At 40.1% G+C, this 22,963-nt stretch overlaps 1 protein-coding gene across 3 annotated transcripts in view; it reads left to right on the forward strand.

Moving 5' to 3' along the window:
• Window positions 1-22,963, forward strand: part of LOC147149758 (ephrin type-A receptor 6-like) — a 49,644-nt gene that overhangs the window by 21,128 nt on the left and 5,553 nt on the right. For all 3 annotated transcript variants that reach the window (XM_086024848.1, XM_086024849.1, XM_086024850.1), the window contains 6 exons: window positions 9,274-9,429; window positions 10,253-10,594; window positions 20,416-20,540; window positions 21,129-21,291; window positions 21,605-21,710; window positions 22,475-22,545. In XM_086024848.1, coding sequence (XP_085880974.1) covers window positions 9,274-9,429; window positions 10,253-10,594; window positions 20,416-20,540; window positions 21,129-21,291; window positions 21,605-21,710; window positions 22,475-22,545 — 963 coding nt within the window. The remainder of the gene's footprint in view (window positions 1-9,273; window positions 9,430-10,252; window positions 10,595-20,415; window positions 20,541-21,128; window positions 21,292-21,604; window positions 21,711-22,474; window positions 22,546-22,963) is intronic.

The following is a 22,963-nucleotide window of genomic DNA, read 5'->3' on the forward strand; positions in this document are numbered from 1 at the left end:
CATTCACTGAGTAACACTGGTAACAAACAGACAAATCTATTCCCCCCTTTGTACGTGGAGAAAATTTCACCAAAAAAAAAAAAAAAAAAACAGAAACGTATGAGCAATAACCTTCCATCACATTAATAGACCTCACTGGTCTTCTGGTTCTTGCTCGAGATTGACTTAAATAAACTGCCTGTCCCAACGGATCTTCTCAGGTTCTCGATTTCACCTCCCATCATAATCTCTTCTTTTTTTTTTTTCTCTTGATTTACTTTTCTGTCATTCGTTTCCTTGTCTTTCTATTTTGATCATTGCTCCATTCTCCCCTTCATTTGCGTTGTTGCTCATGACCATTATTTTATCTTAACCAAACAGGGGCAGTATGTCAAGAGTAGCACATTCTTATATTTTTAAATCACAACTTGCTCCATAAGGACGTCTCCGGACTCAATTATGTTGTTCCAACGGGTAAGCAACGCTTGTCACATCAAGGTGTTTATTTGTCCGTTTTTACAACGATAAATGCCAAGCCGTTGGAGAACCTACATCCATGAACTATTATTATGAGAGCAGAGAACGCTGATAAATACTGCAAGGTTTCTGTAAAAGGCTTTTTGGGATATGGAACTATAATTAGTTGTATCAGCATTACTTAATGTGCCCCGAGAGTCAGACGAAAAGTTTACCACAGCTGTTGGGTTGCTCTGGATAGTTGCTGGCCTGGTTTCTCAATTAGTGCAGACAGAGTGAGGGGCTAGCTGGCTAATTGCCTTCATTTGTTAGTTCCGCTGCTAATTTAGCTTGCGTCTTGTCCTTTCCAGAAGTCCCTCAACCCTCTTTTTCATTTATAAGGCTCATACATACTGTAGTAATGAAGGCATGCGGTAAATTAAGAATGCCCGGCATAGTTACAGTTGAAGTGCACAGACTGTCATTTATTTTACAGACTGAAAGAGTCTCCGCAGACCCAGTTGAAATTCAGAGGCAAACCCAGTGGTAATGCAGTAACCGCAGTTATTACAAAGAGCCAAGGGTCATTAGCACAGCTCGGATGTAGGACAAGCTCTAATATCTCGTTTATTAGCGACCGTGTTTGTGCGTTCTACTGTTTCGTCTTTGTGTCTTTCACATTTATTCTCTGTGTATTTGTGACACTTTAAAGTGTGGTTAAACACCACAGAAGCCCGTCACAAGTGATTACTGATGAGACAAGAGACGGTGCCCTACATTTATCCTCCCTTTCGCGTGCCCCCCGCTGACAGTGGTTTGACATTTTCGTTTGTATCGGAGTTGCACCGGCGTCAAGCGAATCTTGACAGCTACTTCCATGAACAGGACAGATAATCAAATCAGCTGGTCCTTACAAAGTTACAGTACGTGTCGTTAGCCCAGTAGCATAATTGCCCAAGCCATTTTTTAAAAATTGATTTAGGAAGACTAAATTCAACAAACAAGAGTAGATTTGCTTCAACCTCGGTGGGTTACCACGACCTGAATGACTGACAGACAGACATAAAGAAAGCTCTTTCTAACAAGCATGTTGATCATTTTTATTGATATTATGACTTAAAAATGACTTAGGCAATGATGGTATTATGTATTTCTTCCGCTATTTCTTGTCGGGCTTGAATTTGAGATGTTGCAATAGTAATTCTAATTGCCTATGGTAGTCCTTCTCAAATAGTGGGTCGGGCCCCCCTGAGGAGCGGGGTTGGGGTTTGCTTGTCATTTTACATCCATTTGAACTTGACTGTAAATGTGGCTTTTCCTTCAAAGATATATCTCTCAGCGGCACACTGGCCGACCGGTTGGCACATCTGCCCCACAGTGCAGAGGTCCAAGGTTGGAATCTGGGCTCCGACCTTCGTTTGTGTGTGCGTGCGTGTGTGTGTGTGTGTGGGTGGGTGTGCGCTCTAAATGTTATTTTTGGCTCATACAGCACCTCTTATGATTCAGTTTCACAGTGCAATTGATATATCAGTGAGATCAAATTCCTATGAGAAACTGTAATCAATGGTAATCCTACTGCACTGCCTTTTAATCAGTGATTTAGTTCAAATTAAAAAAAATGTCGTTGGACTTGGTGAACATTTGCAGTAAAAAAAAAAATTTAAAAAAAAAGCAGTGCACTTTGCAAGTAGTTGCAGGAAGTTTAGGCGTGAACTTGCGATGACTTCTGCTTTCTCCTCGTTTTCATTTTGGAACACTGCTTCAAAGGGAGCTGTGATCAAAGCTGTCTGAGAGGCAGCATGGGGAACGAGTGAGAGCCGGAGAGGGGGAGAGAGAGCGAGTGAGAGCGAATAGGGAAAACCCCAGCGCTTCCAAATATGAGCACAGCTTCTCTCCAACATGTCCGTCTCTCCCTCCCATCAGCCTAAACAAAGGTATCAGCCCTTATCAAACCCCGCTTTCCAACCCGATAGCATGCTGCCAGACTGTTTTGACATCTCTGTCGAGTGCCTGATTATTCTATTGCTTTCATTCAGCGTCAGCCACCAGAGGATTACTCAAAGATAGGCTGGTTATATCATGACCTAGATAAGGCAACATCATAGTACTAATGCTATTTGTTCCATATCCTTTCATCGCACCATCATATTCCAAAGGAGACCCTGAACTACAGGGGAAGCTAATAGAGATGTCTTTGGGAACATGACTTGAATCCCAATATAGATGCAAATAAGACCGAAAACCCACAAGCGTGCTAAGCGATTACTCGTTTTCACATCCAAATATTCTGGCTGCAGTCTTTTCAATGCCATGTTCTGCGGCGAACGGCTCACATTTGATTTCGAACAGAAGACATCAGACTCTGACATGCTTCTTCTTATTGTCTAACTGCCGAGCCTCTCCGTGTTATTTTGCACAGTAATCATTACAAATCTGGCATTTTTGCGGGGGAGAAGCATCGTATCCATTTGAAGTTTTGCAATACTCATGTCACTGAAATCGGCGCCAGCTCGCTCGTTAAGCAAATAGGCGGATGCTAAGGGCACCGTGAACCGTAGGGGGCGCCAAACATCTGGTCAAAATCCATCTTTAATATTCGAACATTTTTTTTTTACTATTACTGCTTAATCTTAAGTTAAAAGGAAAGAAGAGCAAATTGAAATTAATACAAACAATAAAATAAACAAAGAGGAGCAAGCTGAATTACGTAATCAGCGTTTTTGTCTTGGCAGAGCGGCATCTTATACACTGTGAGTTATCTGTGTTGAATTAACTCTTCATTGCTTGGGTTAGTTGCTGTATATTTCTAAATTTATGATGGTGACAGTTGCACTTTAAACTATATATGAAAATCTAATTATTCCATAAATGAGTAACAAAACCTGAAACTTTGTGTTTATTATTAAAAAAACATTTCATATCAATTAAGGGACAATAAGAATGTACCTGCATGAATTATTTAATGTTAAACTAGTAAGTTAAAAAAAACAATAACAGCCTCATTTATTGTGACCAAAAATGAAAGAGGATGTGACCACGGAGAATTTAGCAAATGTCAAAATGACCAAAATTATTAAGAGCACAGGGAAGAAAAAAAGGGTGAATTGGGAGAAAGAGGCATCAACTCGTCACTCCTTTTGTTTTGTCCAATTACATTGTAAAAAAGACAGCTTGTATATTTTGGGGCTAAAACCGTAATTTAAGTTGGAACAACTTTAGAATATAAATTATTGTCATTTATGCCAACAATGTTAATTAGCAAAACAAGGACAAAACAATCTGCTGAGTTATTTTTCTTTATCTTTAAATTGAGGGGAGAACACACGGGACAAATGTTCATTAAACTTATTTCATTGTTGTGAAATGTGGGGAAGACAGTTTTCACAACAGCAAAACCTAAAGTTACCCAACTTAAGTTTTTTTTGCCTTGAAGTTTCAGGTTCACCCAATGTATGTGTGTGTGTGTGTGTGTGTGTGTGCATGTGTGTGTGTGTGTGTGTGTGTATATATATATATATATATATATATATATATATATATATAGATGTCCACTGATAGTGTAGTGGTACACACGCCTGAGTTGTGTGCGGGCAGCGTGGGATCGATTCCCGCTCAGTGACAGTGTCTATGTGTGCCCTGCGACTGGCTGGCGACCAGTTCGGGGTGTAGTCTGCCTTCGCCCATTGACGGCTGGGATAGGCTCCAGCAACTCCCTGCGACCCTATATAGGATAAGCGGTTTGGAAGATGACATGACATGACATATATATATATTTTTTTTTTACAGTTTAGCTGTCACAACAGCAAGTCACTCAAATAATTTGTTTGACAGTAACGAAACAGTCAAGAAATTAAGAAAATGTCCCCATGTATTATTATTTTAAAAATGATGGGTGATGTTAAAAAACGTACTTCATTTGTAAATGTATGTATAAAATCTCGCCATCGGCGCCTCATTGGCTAAGGCTGGCCTAGACTCAAATACAGTATCCAGAGGCAAATACAGTGCTTCATCTTTTATACAATGTCCTATGAAATTCCCATGAGAAACACACTGAGTTGATGGTGAAACATATTAACCAAGGTCCACAATAAAACCCACGCAGCCTTTCTCTATCGTCTTTGGTTGTGACACTCAGTGCCAGAGGTCAGTTTACCTCACTTAGTTTGCACTGTGCTCTGCTCGCCAAGAGTGCCTCTAGGATTGATTGGGTTGGATTAGCGATGAGGAAATCGATACATTCTTAGTTGTATCTGAGTCATTGTCCATTAAGGACTGTGTTGACTCCGGCCTCGAACACCATCCTCCCAGACTGGAGCATCACTCATTCCCTGTGAACTCTCCATCTGCATATCAAAGCCGGGAGACCAGCGTAAACACACTTTCTGGCTCCATCTGTTTCTGACAACCAAAAGCCAAGAGAAAACTTCCAGCTCTTGACGTCCAAACAACTCTTATCAAGTGTGTCATTACATTCATGCAAATGTGCACGATAAGCCCCTGCAGGTGATCTCGTTGAATCAGACGATTGTCACTGTCCATGAAAATCTCATCCCTTTTCAGTGCATTTCTTTTTCAACCACAATTTCCACAACAAACAATGTTATGATTACATCATAAGTCACTTTACTAGACTACGCATAATTCCTCGTTAAGGACTAATTTTACCTACTTGATTTTGACAAGTCACTTTGTGAAATTGCTCTAAAGAATCTGTTGTTTTCAGCACTCTTGTTTATTGAAACAAAGGAAAAGAAGTCATCTCTTGTCTTGAATGTTTCCATCGGAAAGTGGATGTTAGATGCATTGCCTCTGGTGGAAGTACGTTAGCTGGAGGTACCGAGGAAAGCATTAAGTACTAAAACATGTTTGGTTGTTACTGTGGTCGCACATTGAGAATGATACTGACATTTTTATGAAATGGCCATACAAGCAGCCTTCTACAAGCGACAGTATTTTGTGTAGAAATGGTCAAAGCATATTTTATAGTTTGAGTCAAAGACTGTGGTGTGAAAATACTGTGTGCAATAACATTTCAAAGCTTTATTTCAAATCTTAGTTTCAGTGGTGAAACAATATGGAAACGTGGAACTGCCAATGTGGAGAAAAGAGTTTTGAATGGGTTTATGTCGATCGAACGTACTGCAAAGTGGTTAAAATGTATGATTGGTATGATATAGGCCAAATACTAACAAAGAATTCCTATACTGCCATGGAGTATTGGCACAAGTGAAAATGTAGTAAGTAAGCATTGCTTACTCGTAATAATTCATAATTTGTCTATAAACAATGTTTACTTACGCAATTTTCACTGTTTGTGAGCTTCGTCCTGTCCACCTGTGAAGCGGCTGCAGTGCACAATTGTGCCCGCAAAAGTCAATACCCAGTGGGAATTAAATCATATTTTTAGCGTTTATCCTACATTTAGCCTATGTTCAAACCAGGTTTGAACAACATAGCCCAGTCAGAACTTTATTCCACATTGGCAGTTAAACACTTGTGTTAAATAATGGATAGATAGCTAGCTAGATAGATAGATAGCTAGCTAGCTAGCTAGATAGATAGATGGATAGATGGATAGATGGATAGATGGATAGATGGATAGATGGATAGATAGATAGATAGATAGATGAATAGTTATCATAATTAAGATGGAAAATGCACAGGTAACACTTGAGCTAGTGTTTAATAACTAGTATGTCAAAACGTGATGTGAGTTATTTGCATCGTGTCACTATAATGGATTCTCCTTTTTGTTGAACGATTCTATTTAATAAAATGTCATTGATCCATTTGACAGTACATCATGTTTCCAGTTAGTGAACTGTGAATAGCAATCAAGTAATGTTGCTTCCTTTACAACTGTAAACTTGTTCACATATTGACAGACCAACAGCGAGGGGATAACTTGTGTGCATGTTGGTCAAACTACATCTATTCATGTGCAATAATCTTAAATGATATTTTGGTGGTCTCACTTCCAATGAGGAAGTTTCTAGCCTCTAAGGCAAATTTTCATGATGTATTTATTTTTTTATGAGGCCACTATTGGTTTGCGTAGTGAATATATATTTTTGTGAAAATTGTGCCTTTCATGAATATGAATGCCCTGGCTTATAAAATGCCATCGAAGTGATAGTGAACAAATTGGATTGAAATTGCTTTCTGAAGGTGATCTTCGCAGCTTCTAGCCGAGTGCAACAAACAGCTGCAAACTCAAATGAATCTGTTTCTCGCCTTTGGCACAACCTCAGCATACAGTAGGCACGGTGTAACATTCAAGCAAATATGGTTGAATGGTCAGTGACTTGGTGAAATTACAAAATAACTTTCCACATTAGGAGTTAGCATGGCGTGATTTTGAATACCTCTCTCAGCACAGATACACATATTTCAAATCATCTCTTGCAGATTCACATTTGTGCTTTGTACTTTTGATTGTAACTCTTCCATGTGTGTCATCTGCCTCTTGGAATTTGTATCGTCACTGCAGACAGTTGTGAAATCCCAAATAGAAATTTATCCCGAGTGCAACACATATGCTTGCGTTTTGTGTCAAGGAAGTTAGCTCAATAACAGTCTCATGGTAAGAATGTACTGTACATGGGAGGTTAGTTCTATAACCGGTCTTATATACATCATATCTCCGTCAGTACCTTGGCAGTCCTTATGCTACCCGTGATTAAATTCAACACTACCTTGTCACAATAAGCCACAGTAACATCCAATATCTTGTTTTTCATGGCTTCAGCATTGATCAATGACAAAGGTCAAAGATATGGTTTGCACTAGATGCAATGGAAACACCCATGCTTACTGCCTCTGTACATCTAGCAGGCATCACAGGTCGTGTAGCGCTTCATTGTTCTGACAGGCAGTGTGGGTTCAGTTCACACGCAGTGACGATGTGAATCTCAAATGCGCCCTCTGATCGACTGGCGACCAGCCACTCCTTCGCCCAAAGACAGCTAGGATCGGCTCCAGCTCCCCGCATCCTTAAAAAGAATAGGCAGTGTAGAAAATAAATAGCTGGAAATTTATAAGGTCAATTGTAATTAATTACTAGCAAATCAAGTAATAAGTGATGGAAGCGGAAAAAGGAGAGGAACGCATCAGGAAAATTAAAAGAACAAAAAGGTGAAAATTGTGGCTGAGAAAAATGACATGATGAAAAAAATTATGGTTGGGGAAGTTGGACTAAGGTGTCGCTAGAAAATGTGTCTTCGCAGAATGACCCACAATACATATGTGGATATATTTTGAGGAAAAGAGGTCTTAATGTCAGGTTATTACTATGCTAATAGCTTTTTAACATGCATGAAAACATGAATTATGATAACATTTATATTGAAATGCAAGGGTCTAAACTATTATTTGTGCACCGTTTCAGTTTTTAGGTATGAAATAAGCCAATACCACTGATAAATAAGCTGATAACTATGGCTTGAAAACATTTGTCAGTCATTCTTTTCAGAGTGAATCTTGGCAGCCATTGCTGTATTTGTGACTGGGTTTGTTCTACTGTGTGTGTCAAACGCATCAGTATCATGGGATGGATATTTGCGGCTCAAAGTAAAATATCCCTGCAATATTCAGATGGACTGCTATGAATTTTACATTAGATATTCAAGGTCTAGCCTGACTGCGGCACATAGGCCTTTTATAGACTCCATTATAACACGTTCTAAAAGAAGTTGTCAACAAAAACTTTGGGCTTCCTGCAGCACAACATTGTCAGTCTACTCCTCACTACGATGGGCCGTAAAAGAGAGAGGTTCTCACGGGAATTCATGAAAGTTAAGAACCATATTACCTTTTCAAGTGGATGTGTTTTGCCTGTGCAAACCTCATGTGAATGTCCAAACTCTCACTCCGCACTTCCCAAAAAGTCATGAATCCTGCTTCAGTATACACCACAAACACTGCGGATGTCACTTACATTTTCCCACACAAACACACACAGCATACTGAAGGTTCAGTGCACATTTTTCTAGTCATTTTTTTTTTTAATTAGATGGGTATTTTTATGATTACTTTTATTTTTAGGATTTAACCTCTGTACACCATAATGCATTTTTGCATTGTTTTTAATATGACAAGGTGTGATTGAAGTGTAGCCCTTGGGCTTTAATTGAAGAGGTTTCACAATAATATGGCATTTGCCCTTCAGGGTTTACAGCCATTTTGTTGATTTTGTAATTTTATTTTTAAGTCTAATCCAATCTGGCTTTCCTGTTCTTGAATGTTACCTGTTGTTTGCACCATATTCTAAACCGTCTTTTTTGGCATTCATGAAAGTGTGTCAGGGTTGTGCATTTTGACTATTGTATGTCTACCTTGCCTCAGAGTATTCCTGACGTCTGTCAACTTGTGGGCCTGCATAGAACATATTCTTGAAAAAAAATGTTTGGGTTGATTTCCCCCTTTTAGTCATTGTAATAAGCTACTTTTGCTCTCTATGTGGATGTATCCTGCTGTTCTATTGTTGCTTTTAGGTGCTCTCCTTTTGCATGTATGAAGCACAGTGAGTTGCCTTGTGTATGAAATGTGCTATATAAATAAGGTTTTCTTGCCCTTACTCTTGCCTAAATTCTCATCAGAAATTGTTGACCTGGGCTGTATTTAGTAGCTTTTTAAAACTGATTGTGAGCATGTGATTAAAAAAAATGGCACTGTTTATATAGTGCAGTTTGTGCTGCATAACATGTAATATGGGCATATCATTTGTTAGAATTAAAAAATATGTAAGGAAAAAAAAAGTAACAGTGTTTAAGAGTATTTTTTTATTTTTTATTTATTTTTTTACTGAATTTCTTGTCTGCCTCTCCCATTTTCCAGCATGCAAACCTGGTTTCTTCAAGTCGAACGCTGGCAACATGAAATGCTCACAGTGTCCGCCACATAGCTCCAGCCATGACCAGGCTGCCACCATGTGTCACTGTGAAAAAGGCTTCTACAGGGCCAACAAGGACCCCTCTACCATGGCTTGCACAAGTAGGTTCAGTTGAAGTAGTCACTCATTGTGTCTCTTTTATAACAGCCCTTTGCATTATTATGACCCCCTCCCCCCCCATCTGCTTTATGTTTGTGCTTTTTGCATATGTTTTACATCACTAGCATTGTGAACAGTGTAAATATGCGGCTTCATCACCGCCCCTGCATGAGTTAATGTGTTTTTGTAAATATCTTTTTAATTGGCAACCGCAGTGCTGGAATAAAATACTGAAGCTTCTGACCACCGCCCACCAACTCACCCACACATGGCACTTAAAAACGTACTTGCTGCTTTATTTGTATTCACTTTGCCAAATAAGATACTTTATCACCATGAAGCTTCACACATATATTTCTCGGTTTTAAAATTAGACTGCTTGTTGCTCATAGGCCTTTTGTTTTGTTTTGTGAGTGTGAGTTTGTTACAAAATCCTCCCCTGCACATCACTTTTAAACCATTGCTATAAATACCTTCCTACTTAAAAAACGTTCAAAGTCGTCTTGAGTTCTGAAAAAAAAAAGAGTGTATTGCAGCTCATTTCATCATTATAGTCACCTCTCGGAAGGTGATGTTTCTCCAATTTTTGCCTGTTAAGTTGCATTTACTGACAGAGACTACACTTTCTATATTTGTCACTATAATGGACTGGCGATCAGCTCGAGGTACAGTTCGCCTTTTGCCAACAGTCGGCTGGGGTAGGCTCCAGCTGCCCGTGACCCTGAACGGGATAATCGGTTCAGGAAGTTGTTGTTCCAACATCATGCACAGGTATCAAAACACGCTGTAATATTATTGCGTGACATATCGTCTTTTTCCTGGCAGGGCCTCCATCGGCACCCAGGAACCTGGTGTCATTAATCAATGACACGGCCCTTTTCCTGCAGTGGATGCCTCCGAGTGACACTGGAGGCCGCAGCGACATCACCTACAATGTCCTGTGCCAGCGCTGCGATGGCGACGGCGGCGGGATGCAGTGCGATCCTTGCGAGCCAGACCTGAGATTCATCCCCCGGCCACTGGGTTTAACTGGGATCTCGGTGGCCATACTAGATTTTGCATCACCCGCCAACTACACCTTCCTCGTGGAGGCTGTGAATGGTGTATCTGGGCTTGGAGTGGCTGCACGTGCGCTGATCAACGTCACTGTCAATACCCACCAAGCTGGTGAGTGTGTCTTTTGACTGAGCTACGAGACCTGGAATTTGTTTGACTGTCTTCCGTTCACTTCAGGCTTGTGGTTGCGCAATTGGAAAATACAGGCATTTTCATTGACTTGGATGAGATGCATTATTTGAGAATTGCATTTGCAAACGTTTTGGATGGAAAATTGGTGAAGCATCTGATGATGTGTTGAAGTTATGTTTTTAACTCATTCACTGCCAGACATTTGCAGACCCCACTATACCCTAACATTTGAAAAGAAAATGAAAAAAAATATAAATAAGTTCCTGGGATTGAATGACTGGACTGTGAAAAGACAAGTAAATTCGTCAATGGCAGTGAATGAGTAAAATGCTGAACATTAGTTTTATGATCCGAAAGGGCTACAGAAGAAGAAGTGAACTTGCTGGCTCCATTTATTCAACACAACCTTTTGGTGAACACTCCGCCGTCATAACCGCCGTCGCGATGCCATATGTCATCCCTGTGCGACCATTCACTTTAACGCTTCATTCTTTGCATGCGGACAGTTCTGAGGAAAAAAGAACAAATCATCATTCAAGCATCTCACTGAATTATGCAAATGAGCAATATCAAGATTCAGTATGAGCACGGACCCGCTCAGTTTTGTTGGTCACTGATGAGTTGGGAAATTTCATTGGTCAGATGTGACGAGACTATTAGAAAATCTATTGGCAGCAGGAAGCTCGTTTGTAAAAATCTATAAATTAACCTCATCACATTTAAGGTTCAAATCATGGGAAAAAAGTAGTATTTTATAATCCGGAATTTACGGGAATTCATTTGTGATTTGATTTGATTTTCAAATATCAGAACTATTTTGTAAAGTTAAAATTGGCATGATGTGATTAAAAAAAAAAAAAAAAAAAAAAAAAAAAAGTGATACTCTATTCAATTCAGCAGGGGGCAAAATAATGTCAATTTGGCAAAAATATGTTTTAAAAGTTGTCGTTCTTGCACAAAACTATCATAGTCCTTTCTTTTGCAAATATCCATTCTAGCACTGCCAAGATGCGCAACGCACATTCAAGCTCAATTTAAGCATTCCGCATCGGGTCTATTACAATTGTGCCTGCAAAATTTGGTCATCATTTTAGGTAGCAGAGAAATCACAATCATGAATATTTATGTTAACATTTTTGGCGTGACATATGTATGCCATTAGTGCTGGCAGACATTTACGTATTTGTTGTGGAGTCATATTTGGTCTCTTGAGCTTTATTTTTTTTCAGTGAACAGAGTTTCTGTTTCTGTTTTGTGCTGATAATGTCAAAAGGTGAAGCCCATTTTGGCGCTTGGCTCGACCATTGTGGCGTTGAACTTTGTCTTCATTTGCAGATCCCTGCTGATCTGAGGTCATCTGCAGTGTGCAATCCTCACCGGTGCTTTGTCTTGGCCTTGAATTAGGAACCCAAAGTTCACTGGAAATTTGAACTCTCTATTCTGTGGAGACAAATATAGATTGAATAATTGATAGATCAGCATAAACTGCGGAGAAGCTGGAGAGTTGATGAATAAATTATAAAGGTTGCATATACAGCACATGTGCTCATACCTTCCCTTTGATTGTGCAAGAAAGTCAACGCTGGGATAACATTTCTATTACACTATATGTGTCTCAAAGTCGAAATGAGTCTTTTTCTAACTTCTTCTTGTTTGCTGTAATAGGCAGCACTGGAAGAAAATAATCTTTGCAGTGCCAAAGATTGTAGTTGAGCTTTATCTGCTTTAGATAGCGTTAAAGGATAAGATGATATGTTGTGACCCAAAGAACAAAGTCAAGGATGCAACAGGCCAAAATGAGCTTCCTCCGTAGGGTCTCCCGGCTCTCCCTTAGAGCTAGGTTGAGAAACTTGGTCATCCAGGAGGAGCTCACAGTTGATCCACTGCTCCTCCACATCGTGTGAAGTCAGATGAGGTGGCTCGGGCATCTGATTAGGATGGTCCAGGAAAGTTCCAGGAGAGACTATAGTATGTTCTCCAGTTTGCATGGGAACGCCTTGGGATCCAGAAGAGCTAGACGAAGTGGCTGGGGAGAGGGAAGTCTGGACTTCCCTGCTAAAGATGCTGCCCACGCGACCCGACTCTGATAAGCGGAAGAAAATGGATGGATGGATTGATGACTGGACGATATAATGTACATGGCCGAGTTTGTAATAAACAGCATGCATCCATCTGTCCATCCATCCATAGCCTATCACCGCTAACTTTGAGCATGGGCCACTCTGCATTGGTTAGTCAATCAAAAAGCCCATACAGACAAAAAAAAATATATATATATTCATGCTCCATTCACACGTACAAATTCATTTTGGTAACATGTTTTTAGAGTGTGGGAAGAATCCGGTACCTTGAAAAAGCCACATTATTACAATTATGGCGAAGACATCCAGACTACAATAAGCCTTGCCCGAAGGATTTTCATAATGATAACAAAGTGAGTTTCATCATATCATTTTAGTAAGAACCGCAATTGAGAACTAGTTTCACCTTTTTGTCACCTTGACACTCACCCTCTTTCCAGCCAAACGAAATCCAATAGGAGAATGATAAGGAACCGTAACAAAATCTGTAGGATGATTGATCAAAAATGTCTCATAATTAATCTCGGTAATTGGCTGTATTTTTACCCTTAAATTGTTACTGCATTTTTTTATCAGCTTTACGAATTATCAAATTACTTTGAGGAAAAAAAAAAAATCATACGTAGATTGTAATTGTCCCGAATTTGCCCTTTTAAGATGAAGGACCATATTTATGAGTTGGGATTTTTCCATGCTGAAATGTTCTGCTTTTGGGTTGTCATCATATGGAAACCAGATGTCAGTTATGTGTGTCACAAACCATCCTGAGGCCACCAGACTGACAGGAGGAAGTTGGGATGCAAAATAATCTCTGGAGAGGTGAAGCGGCCTGGGGGGATGTTCCCATTAGGGTGCCGAGAAAGGATTAACTTGTCAAACTGCCTCTACTCAATTGGCATACTGTACGCACACACACACACACACACACATTCAGTCAGTGACACTTGGTGCGCTCACCACCTACAGTCTTGCATGCGTAGTAAGACAGCAGCCCACCTGCTTTCTTTATTAGCATACAATATATATATAGGCTACCTGTATTTTACAACTTGATTTTGTATAGAGATTTTATTCGCCAGGTGCCATTATGAAAATGAAAATCTGTTGAAAATGTTTTCATTCCGTTATGGATGAAGTAGGATGAAGTGCATCACATTGTTATATGAATTAAGCGTTTCCGGTGTGAAGGAGGCTCATTCCCAGGAAGCTCTACACTGCATTGAAAGCAGTTTCAGAAATGTTCATGAGGGCCAAACTTTGGAGGGCCAAGTTAGTGTGGACATATCTGTATATAGTTGTGAAGGGGCGCGGGGAAGTCAGAGAACAGTTTGAATGGAGGCTAGCTTACGAGGGTGTGATTTTATGAAATGAAAGTACATGCAGTAAAGTGATGGGAAGGAGGAGACAAGAGTTCGGACTCCCCAATCCCGAATCAACTCGCACGGGTTACTAATTGTATTTTCACCGAAAACACGTCATAGTCCATAAACTGAAAAAAATAACTGACACACTATACATTATGCAACGGCAGAACCTAGGGTGTTTTTTCACTCGTGATAAAGTTTTAAATCCATCCGCGTTCTGTCGTACCATCTAGCACTAAGCTAACCTGGGATGGTTCGTCTCTCCGGTCCAACGTCCAAGTTTACAAATTCCCTTCGTGCGAGACTGGCATCAAAGGCCAGCGGCGAAATAACAGGCGCTGATTATTTTAACAGTTTGGTTTAATGTTCATTAGCTGGCTAAACAGCCCCATACACGCACAAACACTTCCTGGTGTCGGCTTTAAAGAGCCTGCTTCAAACGACGCTGTACACCCCTCACATTTTATATGTCACCAATCAAACATTCCTCTGAAACCAGTACATGCGACCATATGCTATGATTGATTCTCACCAATTCGCCATATGTTTTTAATCGACAATTCGCATCTCAATTCAAGTCGGCACCGATTCATGCACAGCCCAAGAGGATACTGACTTGCATGGGCAGACACATGACCTGTTGCTATCAGTCAGTTTTAGCACAAAAGTTGTTTAACTTATTCACTGCCAGACATTTTCGGACGCACTTTAACCCTACGGTTTGAAGTAATTTGAAAAAAAATATATAAATACATTCCAGGGAGTGAATGGCTGAAGTGTGAAAAGACAAATAAATACGTCAATGGCAGTGAATGAGTTAATTGTTTGCAACTCAATAAAAAATAAAACATCACAACGGAGGGGAACACTTGTAGTTCGGGTTTGAAACGTATCCTTTGTGACACTCCAATGAAGGGGGGGGGGGTCAATTACTACCTTCCTCGAGGTGAGTCAAGTGAAACTGGACATGTTTGGAAAGAATCCAGAAGAAAAAAAAAGACACAGAACAGTGACAGTTTGACAAGTGTTTCTGATTCCAGAGGGGCGATGTGTCTGATCTGGCTTTCCTATGTGGTCAGCATACTAAAAATGTAGACGTGCACTGTGTAGTTTCTGCAAGCAGACACCTGAACTGGACGCGCTGAGTGAAGGCATCGCAGAAAGAAAGTCCATTTGCATATATAAACACTTTGTTACGATTCAAACCTGGGGTGAAAGTTTCCTTTTGATTTCCCTTGGTTGATTAGGTTGATGGTTTTAGGTGATACGCTAACACTTCTCAATGCATCAGTGCATGGAGAGAGTGCAGGACAATCGCTTGAACGCATTCAACAGTGAACTGCACTCTGCTCTAAATATACTTCCATTATTGCTCAGCAAAGCGTTATTCAAGCTATATTCAACCCTCAAATTTCACTGCACTGCCAAGAGGCACGCAGGAGCAGAGGGGGCGTAATAATAGCTTAATTTATGTATTTCGACAAATCATTATGTCGATCGAAAATGTGAATCCCTCTTTGCCCAGAGTAGTTCTTAATAAAATAAAAATGACATCCATGAAATCTTTTGAGAAGCAAAATAAATAGGATTACATTGATACAAAAAAAAAAAATTAATAGTCTTAAATGTAAGAGGAAGTGTTAACATGAGCTATGAGATAAGAGGCCCTGATTTCACTACATCCTCAATGCATTCCCATATGCGTTGTAGTTGCCCCGCTTGTGTTCAGAGCCCACAGGACACACGCTTATCCCAGGTGGGAACCAGGTCATACATAGGCAATGTAATGCCATGGTAAATGTGGCCAAAGTTTCAACTAATGAGGTCATGTGTGCGTTTTTTTTTTTCCCCATTCAGCGTAATGTATTGTCCTTATTTGAGGGATTTTCTCGCTTTTGCTCATCACTTTCTTGCTTTTCTCTGGTGGGCTCGCTTCTGTTTTCATCGAGCTTCCTTCGGGAATAAGGCCGACATCTATTTATATGCTCAGATGCTGTAGAGATCCAACCCCATGGGAGATCTTCACAGCTCTCCCAGCTCCCTCCTTCGCTTCTTCTTCCCTCTCCACCTTCTGTCCTTTCCATACACTGTAACTATTATCTCCATACTGTACTGTTTGGATGTTGCCATTTTATTCAGCCTCAAATCATTTGACATCTTTTTTAACTTGACTAAAATTGTCTTTCCGTTTTCTTCTGTTCCGTTTTATTTTGCCCACGAGTCCAAAAATGGCGATAAATGTGTGCTCATCAATAAAGGAGCTTGTCAAACGAATACCGTAGCCTGTATTAATGTGGAAGTCAACCCAAACATTTTTTTTCCATAATATGTTCTATGCAGGCCCATTAGTGGAAATATGGCATTTTGATTAATATCGCATTTGTGGAATACAGTATAAGTTCCATCCATTATCTATACCGCTTATCCTCACATGGGTCGCGGGGAATGCTGGAGCCTATCCCAGCAGTCGTCGGGCAGTAGGCGGGGGACACCCTGAATTGGTTGCCAGCCAATTGCAGGGCACACAGAGACAAACAAACATCCGCACTCACAATCACACCCAGGGGCAATTTAAAGTGTCCAATTAACCTACCAAACATGTTTTGGGAATGTGGGAGGAAACCGGAGTACCCGGAGAAAACCCACGCAGGCACGGGGAGAACATGCAAATTCCACACAGGGATGCCGGGGCCGGGATCGAACCCACCACCTCTGAACTGTGAGGCGGACGTGCTAACCAGTCTACCACCGTGCCGCCACAGTATAAGTTAAGGAGCAAAATGCACCCATTTTTAGCCATCTTAGGGGGCGACCATTTTGTCACTTCTGTCGACTGAAGATGACATCACAACTGTTCAGGGCTCAGGTAACGACCAATCACAGCTCAGCTTCAGAAAACAGGTGAGCTGTGATTGGTCATTATCTGAGCCCTGAGCAACTTCGTGGCCGTTAGCTTAGTGCTAGCTTCAGAAAACAGGTGAGCTGTCACTGGTCATTATCTGAGCCCTGAGCAACTTCAATGTCATCTCCAGTCGACAGAAGTAACAAAATGGCCGCCCCCTGAGCTAGCTGAAAACGAGTGGATTTCTCATATTCCACAAACACAATATTAATCAGAATGCTGTGTTTAGACTAGTGGGCCTGCATAGTACATATTCTGAAAAAAAATGTTGGGTTCGCCTTTAACATAGTTTTTCAGCACAATATTGCTACTTGATTGCAACAATAATGATGCACTCCTCATGCATATATCAGAATTTTCACATGTAACCATTATAACGCATTCAATGTGAAATGAAGAGAAGTGATGAGAAATTTCACAAAGTCCATACCAAATGTAATGGGTTATCTTGCCCCATAACACACTTCTCTATAAAGTTTAATGGAAATGATTTTGTAAGCAACGTAAATAACCTCCTCGGAGCAAAAAAAAAAAAAAAAAAAAAATCCAGTTTACAGTGCGGTTATATGTATGCATGGTTATATATTCATAACAGTTCTCTGCATTGAAACCTCCCCTCTAGAAATGTGGATTTTGGCAGGGATTCTCCTCCACCAAGCGATGTGAGCTATGCATTTTTATTTACCCAGACACTCTGAAAATCATTGCAGTGGCTTATTTTAGCATAACCACGACGGTTGATGCACCTGCTAAGAGGATTTTAAATCTTATCCCTTACATCTTAGTCAAATGTTGTATGTTGTATATACTCGTGAGGTGGTATTTTGTTCGAAACGATATTGACAGAAAAATGTGCATGTGGTCGTGGTGATAGGCAAAATGATTCTGATAGGTTTGCATGCATATTCTCTATTGATATTCTTGTGCTTGTCTTTTGCTCTAAATTGCCTATAGGTGTGAATGGTTGTCCGTTGCTGTTTTTAGTCTGGGTGCAAGCCCGGCTCTCAGCCTTTCCCCTCGTGACCTAGCGGAGCCTAAGCAGCGTAGCAAACGGGTGGACCACGATGTGAAAACGATTTAGAAAATTATTTCCTGCCAGCTCGAGGCTCTCCTGTGCATTCGGATCTAATATTCAGTTGTGCATCGTGTTTGCCTACAGCCGCCTGCAGTTTTCAAAGAAGACATGCATACATACATCCCGCGCAGCATCGCACTGAACAACAAAGGGGACTCTGTACTAATTAGCAACTGATTGAAATAAAGGATCATTTAGGTTTGTATCTTAAGCAGTTATTTCCCTCAGGATGGGCTATATATTTGAAAAAGACGTAACAAAAAGACAATTAGACTCGTTCAAGTTAACGGTTGCTGCCTTTGCCTGTATAAAGTGGTCCGATTGTGAGTTAAATGTAAATAAATGATACTGTCTGGTTATGCATAACACAGCATGCATTTATTTTCATCTGAAAATGCTCGGGACGCACAATTTTGAATGTAATATTTCCGCTGCATAACGCTAGTCTAAAATGGCGGCTGCTGGAGAGACAAGGAAACTCATCCACCAACAAAAAAAAACATTAATAAACGGTTGTAATTTCATTTCACATATGCCCTACATTGGCAAAGTAAGCAAATAATAGTTTCATCCTGTATTTGCACTTTTGTGTTTATCGTGTTGAGTTATTGATGACATGTGAGCCATTATTAACTGCGGCAGTTGAGATACTGTACATCTCCGTTACGACCTTCCTCCAAAGCGGAGGGGTGTGCGTTACCAAGAATACCAGACATCAGCAAATGTACGCGTGATCAGGCTTTGCAATGCAAACACAAAATAGAAAACAACCGTTTTTCTGTTAATGACCCATTTTGGCATGAAGGAGTTTCAATACGTCTCTTTGAACGGAATTTTGAATGAAAGAAAGCTTTATTTGTCCTAAGTAATAATAGTCCTAATTTCTCTCTCTAGAAAGTAGATGTTGGACAAACCTTAGACAAACCTATTTTTCCACCTTGCGCATGAGTTTTGCAGCAGTCAGCATCCAACTTCTACATTCCGTGCTCATCGTCCCCCACTGCTAGATTTTTGCTTAAAAATAGCTGCAGTGGTGTAGCCGCTGAGCTGTGAAGCATCATGTCGGGTTGAGTTGCGGCGAGAAAATCTCGGTTTCATGACAAGATGTGAAGTAGCGTCTGCCTGCGACCCACTGAGATGCATCACCTCTCTCAAGTGCTGATTTCTGGCTTTTGGCCTTTTGAATCTTCTAGGTCAACTCGGTGTGCAGATGAGGATGATGACTCTTTTTAGATGTCACTCCAAGCCTGAATTTGCAATCAAGTAATAAAATCCCGAACAGCTCGCTTGGCAAGACTGCACTTGGATCTTTGTGTCTATTTAGTGAGAGTTTTATGAATAACTAATGGTAAATATCTGGTTGTCGCTGAGAAAATATTTGCATCTATTTTTGGCGTCTAGTGTTAAAGCAGCACTGGGCAGGAAATCGACCTTAATAAAAAAAATTTCACAACTCGTTGGATGAAATGTTGACTTATAAGTGGTTGAATGGGACTTTTGTCATGCCCTGGGGTGTCTGTATCGTTTTTACTGGCTCTAAGCAATTTTGAGAGGGATGGAAGAAACCCTGGCCCAAAAAGACAAAACAAATGTCCTGAATTGCTTTACGACATACTCACTTCCTTGGTTGACGTTTGTCAAAAGACTACCGCTTTTGTCCACATGGCGCCGCCATAATCAACAAAAACTGACATATGACACAGTGTTGCTTTAAAAAATTAAAAAATAAATAAATAAATAAGTTGACAACGGCCACAATATGTGTGCTGTACTTAGCTAACTGTAACATGCCTACAGCGGGCAGTGTATCATTCCACAAATTGTAATCTGTAATATTATCTAACATCGTGTGAAAGCCATCCCGTTTGTTTTCCTCGGCAGGTAACTGAGGGTTGATGTTATGCATGTGCCAGCGGCACTGTTTTCAAGGTATTTGTGTGTGTGTTTATTTTCGATTCATGAAAACGTTTTTTATGATGTCTGAAGAAACTCCAGAAATGATGTTGTGAAAGCACCTCTCTGAAACACTTTAGAGTCCACTTCAATCCATGAATAATATTTGATGTGAGCTTCTTAGGACATGTTTGCAGACTACAGTCAGTTTTCTTGCCTTAGATGTGTTGTTTATATTCGTTATACTTGTATACCGGCACTTGTATAGCATTTCAAATATATATTTACGTATGATAAGATGCATTGTTTCTTTACTCGTGTCAATCGAATGGTTTCATTTAAAACACATCTGATTATTATAGTGCTGCGACATAGGGAAACTTTGTTAAAAATATTAAGGGCGAATACAAGCCTGACAGATGAATTTATTGCTCACCTGTTAGCAGTAGAAGTTGCGTCATATCCGTGGTTCCATGTGTCCTCAGGTCCTGCTCTGGTGGGTGTCATCAAGAAGGACTGGTCTTCTGATAACAGCATTGCCCTCTCCTGGACAGAAGAGGAAGATTCCCCCTTAGACATTGTCGAATACGAAGTCAAATACTATGAGAAGGTGATTGAAATTCAGTCATCTATTCACTCGAAAAACTCCTCTAATTCAGTGGGAATAACAGGTTGATTTAATAACATGTCCACAAGTATAACAATATGATGTAAGTGTTGGCGGTTGCTGGATAGTTTATTTTGCATCGTCTGCTGCTTTTGGAGTTACTAGTTTTGAAGACTAGTCTAAACATGGCCTTCTGATTAATATTGTGTTTGTGCAATATGAGGAATCCACCCGTTTTTAGCTAGCTCAGGGGGCGGCCATTTTGCCACTTCTGTCGACTGACGATGACATCGAAGTTGCTCATGGCTCAGATAACGACCAATCATGGCTCAGCTTCAGAAAACAGGTGAGCCGTGATCGGTCTTTAAAATGACAAAATGGCCGCCCCCCCGAGGTGGCTAAAAGTGGGTGCATTTTGCTGCTTAACTTATATTCCAATTTTAATCAGAATGCCGTATTTCAACTAGTGGGCCTGCATAGAACATATTCTGGAAGAAAATATGTTTGGGTTGACTTCCGCTTTAAGGGCACTAAAAATTAGCAATGCTGCACATCAAAACCATTCCATTATTTCTATTTTTTTTTTTTTAGGAACAAGAGCAGCTCAGCTACTCGTCAACACGGACTAAGAATCCTAGTGTGGTGGTAACAGGGCTCAGACCCTCGACTGTCTACGTCTTCCACGTGCGCGCCCGAACAACGGCTGGCTACACAGCATACAGCTCCAACTTTGAGTTCTCTACTGCAGCCGAAGGTATGACCAACAACCATTGAAAGTCACCGAGGACAATTAATGGCCATTCTTTTGTATACATCGGTGAAACTCATCAGTGTTTTTTCGAGCATGCTCCATTTCTTGAGAATTATTATAAACTAGAAGCTCAATTCAAGCTGGGCAGCTATACTTAAAATTGTTTTCATGCCGATATAATGTTCTCCTGATTCTAAAGCGGAACTATCCAATGATGCAAAACTTCCTTCAGGATATTCTCTGAACATTTCCATACATATATAAACACTCCCACACTAGCAACATTTTTTTTTTTCTTTTTCTTTTTGTTATTCAGATCCTGATGTCGCTGATCAGGGTCAGGTGTTGGTTGTTGTCACTGCATCGGTTGGTGGCTTCTCACTCTTGGTCATCCTCACCCTCTTCCTCCTCATAACTGGACGGTGAGGCACTTGATGCATCCTAACCGCACATGCATACACAGGCATGACACACACACACACATCCACACACAGCCACGCACAGTGTGGCGCTACAACCAGAAGTCTCCTAATGGACTCTCTTTTTACCACCAAGCAGGCTCTCTTATTTTCCAAATGACTGAACAAATTTTCTGCTTAATTACTCAGCATGTAATGCACCAACCAGCCATTTGATCCATTCCATTAGCTCCCTCTGGTTAGCTCAGGCTCTTGATATTAGTGAGCCTCTGGTTCACAGACTTTTGTCATTAGCAGCAGTTCATTGTAAACTATGAAAAATGACCAAGCAACAGTCAATAATTTTGTTAAACTTTCGCTGTTTGGGGTGTAATCTGAGTCGACAGTCTGCTTCAACGTAACTCCCCGCAAATATGGGAATGTAGAACTTGTTTCACTTAACATTTGATACGGTTTAAAATATATATAAAAATACCAGTCAAATGAAAATGGTCTTATTTGTGGCCCTTATTTAATAAGTATGCAGGATCATTTGAAGTAATAATAAATCAAATCAAATAAAATGGAGAAAATTATATAAAATTAAATAAAATAAAAGAGAATTAAATTAAAGGTAATATGTTGAAAATGCATGAACCTGGGGGAAAATGCAATATTGAACAGACATTACTTGATTGGATTGTACAATGTAATTCTAGGGAAAGACGTGCACTGGGGAAAAATGACTCACTGTGTATTTATAGTCGTAAACTTGTTCACCCTCACAGGTGTCAGGGGTACATCAAAGCCAGGATGAAGTCACAAGAAAAGAGGAGGACACGGTTCCGTAGTGGACATGGTAATGATGTGTTTTGTTTGATGTTGATTGTGTTAGAAATATAAATGAATTATTTTGTTTCTGAATTCGTTTTTTTGTTTGTTTTTTTTTTCAGTTTTGGCAGGTTAGTTTTTATTACCTTTTGCCATCTTTCAATCTACCTTATTTTCCCTTGGCTTCGGTCATGTGTTCCAATATAAAATGTTGTTCCGGTGAAGGTTAAAATCTGAAATCTGAATTTTATCCAGTGCGCCTTATAAAATGTATTTTATAAATTCTTAAAGTTGTACTGAATAAAAGATGGTTTCTTATATGATGTGGTGCTCACACAAAAGAGAACAATTAATTGCCGTTAAGTCTTATTTTTGCAGACAATGAATAACACAATAGTTCAGCGATTGTTGCCTTTGTAACCATAAACCTTCATTTACGCTTCCAT

Source organism: Filicampus tigris, chromosome 3, assembly GCF_054856515.1.
Source record: "Filicampus tigris isolate MCC_2025a chromosome 3, RoL_Ftig_1.0, whole genome shotgun sequence".
Lineage (NCBI taxonomy): Eukaryota > Metazoa > Chordata > Actinopteri > Syngnathiformes > Syngnathidae > Filicampus > Filicampus tigris.